Source organism: Sapajus apella, unplaced genomic scaffold, assembly GCF_009761245.1.
Source record: "Sapajus apella isolate SASKATOON/1434 unplaced genomic scaffold, GSC_monkey_1.0 scaffold119, whole genome shotgun sequence".
NCBI classification, from domain to species: Eukaryota; Metazoa; Chordata; class Mammalia; order Primates; family Cebidae; genus Sapajus; species Sapajus apella.
The window spans coordinates 3,983,786-3,989,785 of record NW_022437059.1 but is presented as its reverse complement, the minus strand read 5'-3'; the positions used below and the strand labels follow the sequence as shown (position 1 = coordinate 3,989,785).

At 39.6% G+C, this 6,000-nt stretch overlaps 1 protein-coding gene across 2 annotated transcripts in view; it reads left to right on the top strand.

Moving 5' to 3' along the window:
- Positions 1-6,000, top strand: part of COPA (COPI coat complex subunit alpha) — a 52,152-nt gene that overhangs the window by 6,577 nt on the left and 39,575 nt on the right. For both annotated transcript variants that reach the window (XM_032260878.1, XM_032260877.1), the window contains exons 4-6: positions 757-837; positions 2,671-2,747; positions 3,779-3,888. In XM_032260878.1, the coding sequence (XP_032116769.1) occupies positions 757-837; positions 2,671-2,747; positions 3,779-3,888 (268 nt within the window). The remainder of the gene's footprint in view (positions 1-756; positions 838-2,670; positions 2,748-3,778; positions 3,889-6,000) is intronic.

Below are 6,000 nucleotides of genomic sequence, written 5' to 3'. Positions count from 1 at the left end.
TTTTTTTTTTTTTTTTTTTTTTTTTTTTTTTTTTTTTGAGTTGAAGTCTCATTCTGTTGCCCAGGCTTGAGTACAGTGCCACTATCTCGGCTCATTGCAACCTCCGCCTCCTGGGTTCAAGCAAATTCACCTGCCTCAGCCTCCTGAGTAGCTGGGACTACAGATACACACCACCATACCAGCTAATTTTTTTTATTTTTAGTAGATACGGGGTTTCACTATGTTGGTCAGGCTGGTCTTGAACTCCTGACCTTGTGATCCACCCACCTCAGCCTCTGAAAGTGCTGGGATTACAGGCATGAGCCATCATGACCAGCCTGCCCTACTTTTTAAAAGTGATGGGTAAAGCACTTAAAGGGTCTATATTGAAGCCGAGAGCACAATTAGGCAGAAGAAAAAAGAGTTTCAAATCAAACCCTGGTTAAATATCTCCTGTTACTAAATACAGATGGTTTCTTCCCAAATAAAGAAAAACTTTTCAATATTATCTTTAGCTTTTCTCTAATCCTACCCCAACCCCACGTTGTTTATCTGACCTGTATTTTCATTCTTGTTCTTTTTCCCTCAAATCTTAAACAAGGCTTCCTACCAAGGTTCCTACCTATTTAGAAATGCCAAAATACAAATATATATATAAACCCATATTTATATGTCTGTAAAGGTATTAAGCCTCTGAAAGACTCAGAAAAATCTGAGCCTTTCAGAGGCTCAGTAACTTGATATATCTGTTTCTTAGTTTGATTTCTATCTTTGCAGGTTTGGAATTACAAGCTTCGGCGCTGTCTTTTCACGTTGCTTGGGCACTTAGATTATATTCGCACCACATTTTTTCATCATGTAAGTAGCCACAGTGGTGCTAGTTTTGGAGTATTCTTAATTTCCCCATAGTAATCTTTATTTGATCCTTGAGAACCCATGTTTTGATAATAGAGTTATGTTGTTGGAGTGGCTCTTCTAGGATCTGTGTAGTATTGACCTTTCTGCTTTGTTGCTTTTTTGTTTGAGACGGAGTCTCACTCTGTTGCCCAGGCTGGCGTGCGGTGGCACAATCTCAGCTCACTGCAACCTTTGCCGCCCAGGTTCAGGCAATTCTCCTGCCTCAGCCTCCCAAGTAGCTGGGTTTATAGGTGTCTGCCACCATGCCTGGCAAATTTTTGTAGTTTTAGTAGAGACAGGTTTCACCATCTTGGCCAGGCTGGTCTTGAACTCCTGACCTCGTGATCTACCCTCCTAAATCTCCCAAAGTGCTGGGATTACAGGTGTGAGCCACCGCACCCGGCCTCTGCTTTGTTTCTTTCTGTAAAAGGAAGCACTTGAGATTATACTGAATTTAATTTTATTGGTTGCAGTAGATTCTATGGGAAGTCATTGTTTCTGTGTAAGGAAAAGTAGGGATTTGATTTCAGGTATGCTGTACCAGAAAATAAAAGTTTGCAGGCTAATCTTATGTAAGGTATTATTAGTAAGTGGTAGGTGGGTTTGGAAGAAGGTCAAACTAAGATGACATTTTGATGCCCTAGCAAATGTTTTGAAGTATTAACACTCATGCCCCTCTATTCTACGATTTTTGGGGCTGCTGCAGGCTGTTCCCTTAGCCAGACTTACTATTTTCTTTGACCTGCCAGGTATCATAATAAATTTAGATAGTGAGATACAGATTACAGACTCTCAACCTCTGAGTCCAGTCGCAACCTGGCAGGATCTCCCTATAATTTTGTGCTGTTAGCATTAAGTTGCACTATTACTTGATTGCCAATAAATTAAGTCTCTTGAATTAAGTTAGAAAGAATATGATAAAATAAACAATAATTTACTGGTTGAGTATTTTTTTTTTAATTAAAAAATTTTAGGATAGGAGAGAATGAGAATGAGAAAATTACAACTTAAACATTTGAGAATGATAACCACTCAATAAGATAATCTATTAAGTAGGAATTATTTGTCATTGCCTGAAGGACTTCCTGAAGACCCTTGCCCTAGAACAAGTTGCTGTCTACCTGGAAAGTTATGAAAAACCTTATTTTTTTAAATTTTACCAGCTCAATAAATATGTGTGTGCCTTGTACTTGCTAAGCTTTGTGCTAAATACTGAAGGTAGAGATACCGTCTATTTCAGTGTTTAACACACAGCTTAGCAAGTGTAGTAAGAAGGAAGTGTAGGTAAGAAATACTTCCTTTTCTCGACAATCTTATAGACTCCAAAAAGACTAAATTGTCTTTACATGTTACTTTGTGCCTTGGTTGCTGAGACTTGGGAATTTTTTGAAACTGAACAGAAAGAAGTCAGACAATAAAATAATATTCCCATCCTCGAGTTAAAGATAGAAGAGCCTTTCACAGGATCTTAATTTACATTATTATTTGTAAATATAAATACACACATATGCAGAAGTAAATGTAAATGTATATTTTACTGTCTGCCTCTGAGAATCTGTCGTGCCTCTGACTGGCTTCCGTTCTTAAGTCTTACAGGTGAAAGTGCCAAAGCTGAGAAAAGCTATTAGAGTAGTAGAGAAAAGGAGACAGCTAACCTGATAGCAAAAGCAGCAGCCCCTTGGCTAATGTAGCTGAGCCGTTAAGCAATAGAATTCTTTAGAGAAAAATGATTACAAGAGCCTGAAAGAATAAATTTGTTTAATGTTTAAAGCATTTGTCTGGAATGTCTTTCAGGAATATCCCTGGATTCTGAGTGCCTCAGATGATCAGACCATCCGAGTGTGGAACTGGCAATCTAGAACCTGTGTTTGGTAAAGCAGGAGGCAGAGGGCTCAGAAAGAGTCTTCATTTTTCCTAGTTTTTCATAATCAGCTTCTCTTAGAACAATTGTCTCCCTTCCCAAATGGGCCGTGTCTGCTGATTACTTACTTATTGTATTTGTAAGATGCTTTTAAGTGCAAAATAATAAATGTAGAGACACTCCCATATATGAATCTGGATCTTCCAATAATTTCTTACCAGGAAGAGAAATTATATAGCCTTTTAGAACACAAACTTTTAGCTGGTTTTCAGTAATTTTCCCATAAAACCTGAGTCATGTTCTAAACCTTTGTCTTGTGTTCGGGGCTGGAGCTTTACATAGAACTTTCCATGAAGTAGAGACCATTTAAAGTGATGGCCTTGGCCCGGCTTGGTGGCTCACGCCTGTGATCCCAGCACTTTGGGAGGCTGAGGCAGACAAATCACCTGAGGTCAGGAGTTCGAGACCAGCCTGGCCAAAATGGTGAAACCCTGTCTCTACTAAAAATACAAAAATTAGCCGGACGCGGTGGTGCGTGCCTGTAGTCCCAGCTACTAGGGAGGCTGAGGCTAAATAATCGCTTAAACCTAGGAGGCGGAGATTGCTGTGAACTGAGATCGCATCACTGTACTCTAGCCTGGGCAACAGAGTGAAACTCCATCTCAAAAAATAAAATGAATAAATAAAGTGATGGCCTTTTAGAGGGATACCCTACCAAAAACTCACAGATAATTTACTGTATGGATTACTGAGATTCCATTTGTTTTGATATTTTTAAATCTTTTTGAAAGGAGAACTATGCAATCTCAGTTCTCCTGAAATTAGTAATATTTAAATACCAAAGCATTAGAGGCAAGAAGAGAACTATTGTTAAAATAGCTGACTGGGCTTGTTATTATTAGTTCAGAATTGGGAGGATGACCTACCTTTGTCTCCATAAAAGTATAATTGGATAAGTATTTATTGAATATAGAGAAAGGTATTTTAGGAGTCTGTTGACTTCCACCTCTAATTTGGTATTGTCTTTTTTTTTTCTTGCAGTGTGTTAACAGGGCACAACCATTATGTAATGTGTGCTCAGTTCCACCCCTCAGAAGACTTGGTTGTATCAGCCAGCCTGGACCAGACTGTGCGCGTTTGGGATATTTCTGGTGAGCTGCCCAAGTTCAGGGGACTACCTAGTCATGTCTGGTGCAAAACTGCAATTGCTTAAAACAGTGAGGAGAGTTGGCTTAGAACTAGAAAATTTAGAATATTCTGTTTTATAATAGCATCTTTGTTTCTGAGGGTGTTGAATCTGCTTTGATGGTTCTTCATATTGGAAGTCTTTTCTAAGAGGTAACTCTAGAAAATTCATTTGATTTGAAGAAATTTTAACTTTCTAGATAGATCAGCTTCTGGTTAAAATCAATATACTGTTGAGACATTTGATTAAGAATCAGGCTTTCCACTACAATAAGAAAAAAATACATCTATGACAAAAAGAAATTTTGATAATAGATTAATACAGGGAAACAGGACTCTTGGACCCTGTGGCTTTATTTAAAAATAGTAAAATCTCTCTACTAGATTTCTTCTAGTGCAGGGAGCATGGTTGGGTTCTAGGAGTTGGTGATTTTTATGTCCAGAATACTTTTTTTTTTTTTTTTTTTTGGGATGGAGTCTCACTCTGTCACTCAGGCTAAGTGCAGTGGCACGATCTCGGCTCATTATAACCTCTCCCTCCCAGGTTCAAGCGATTCTTGTGCCTCAGCCTCCTGAGTAACTAGGATTACAGGTGTGTACCACCATGCACAGCTGATTTTTATATTTTCAGTAGAGACAGGGTTTCACCATCTTGGCCAGACTGGTCTCAAACTCCTGACTGCAAGTGATTCACCAACCTTGGCTTCCCAAAGTGCTGGGATTACAGGCGTGAGCCACTGCCTGGCCCAGAATACCTTTTAATAGACAGATTTAGGACTAGAAATTAAATAATTTGTAGGTTATGGATAGTTGGGATAATTCCTCCTTTTACAGTTTACATATCTTGATTTTGAGACAAGGATTTAAATGTTTAGTCTTATGTAGAGGAGATCTAAGAAAGTGCTGCCTAGAGAATTTAAGTGTAGAAAATGGACTACCTGTGACATGAGTGGAAGCGCTTTGTGTTGGAATAGGGAAATCAAACACTAAATGCCATAGTTCTCTGACCAATTAATATTTGTTGTTTGTTTATTTTTCTTTTTTTTTTTTTTTTTTTTTTAATTTTTCTTTTCTTGAGACATTCTCATTCTGTCACCTGGGCTGGAGTGCAGTGGCACAATCTCTGCATACTACAACCTCTGCCTCCTGGGTTCAAGTGATTCTCATACCTCTGCCTCTCGTGTAGTTGGGATTACAGGCATGTGCCACCAAGCCCAGCTAATTTTTGTATTTTTATTAGAGACAGGGTTTCACCCTGTTGGCCAGGCCGATCTTGAACTTCTGACCTCAGGTGATCCACCCACCTCTGTCTCGAAAAGTGCTGAGGCTACAGGCACGAGTCACCACGCCCAGGCTGTTGTTTCTTTCTGTTCATTTCCTTACAAATTCTTGGAGATTTGAGTTCTCTGAAATGTCAGTGACTGGACTACGAAACATGTATCATTGTACAAAAGGAAGGCCCCCTCATAGATCTTTGTCTGGTTCTTTGTAGTAAAGGAGTCATCCTCTGCATTGTACAGCTGAGGTGATAACTGTTCCCAACTCCACTGTGGCATAGGGGCGGGAGCAATACTGGCACTTGTTCTTATAGACAGCTAATGAGCAGCAACCTTAAAATATGGATTCTGGGATACGGCATTTGAAATGTTGCCGTAGCAGTTGTTTAGGTTAATGTAGCATAGAAACAAGGGGAGATGGGGACAGTTGTAGGGTTGAACCTCTAGATCATGCTGTCTTTGTGGTTTTCAAAGGTTTAGAATGAAAGGGAGTAGTATAAACAAGACCTACTTGAGATAGGGCAGTTTTACTCTCTTTCCGTAGGGCTTTGCCATTGCAGTTTTTCATCAGACTGACAAGGTTTTTTGAAGTACACTCAGTTGTGACCAGCCATGCCAACAGGAGGAGCTAGACACAGGCACTATGAACCTGTGTCCTCTCCTCACTGCCAGTACCAGGGAGCTTTGCATCTGCTCTCCCAATAACCTCACTATGGCTTTCCATGGTTTTTCACTGTGCACACATTCAAAGTACTCTCTCTGTCTCAGGATATAGGAGCCTGATGGGGTTGGATCCCAATT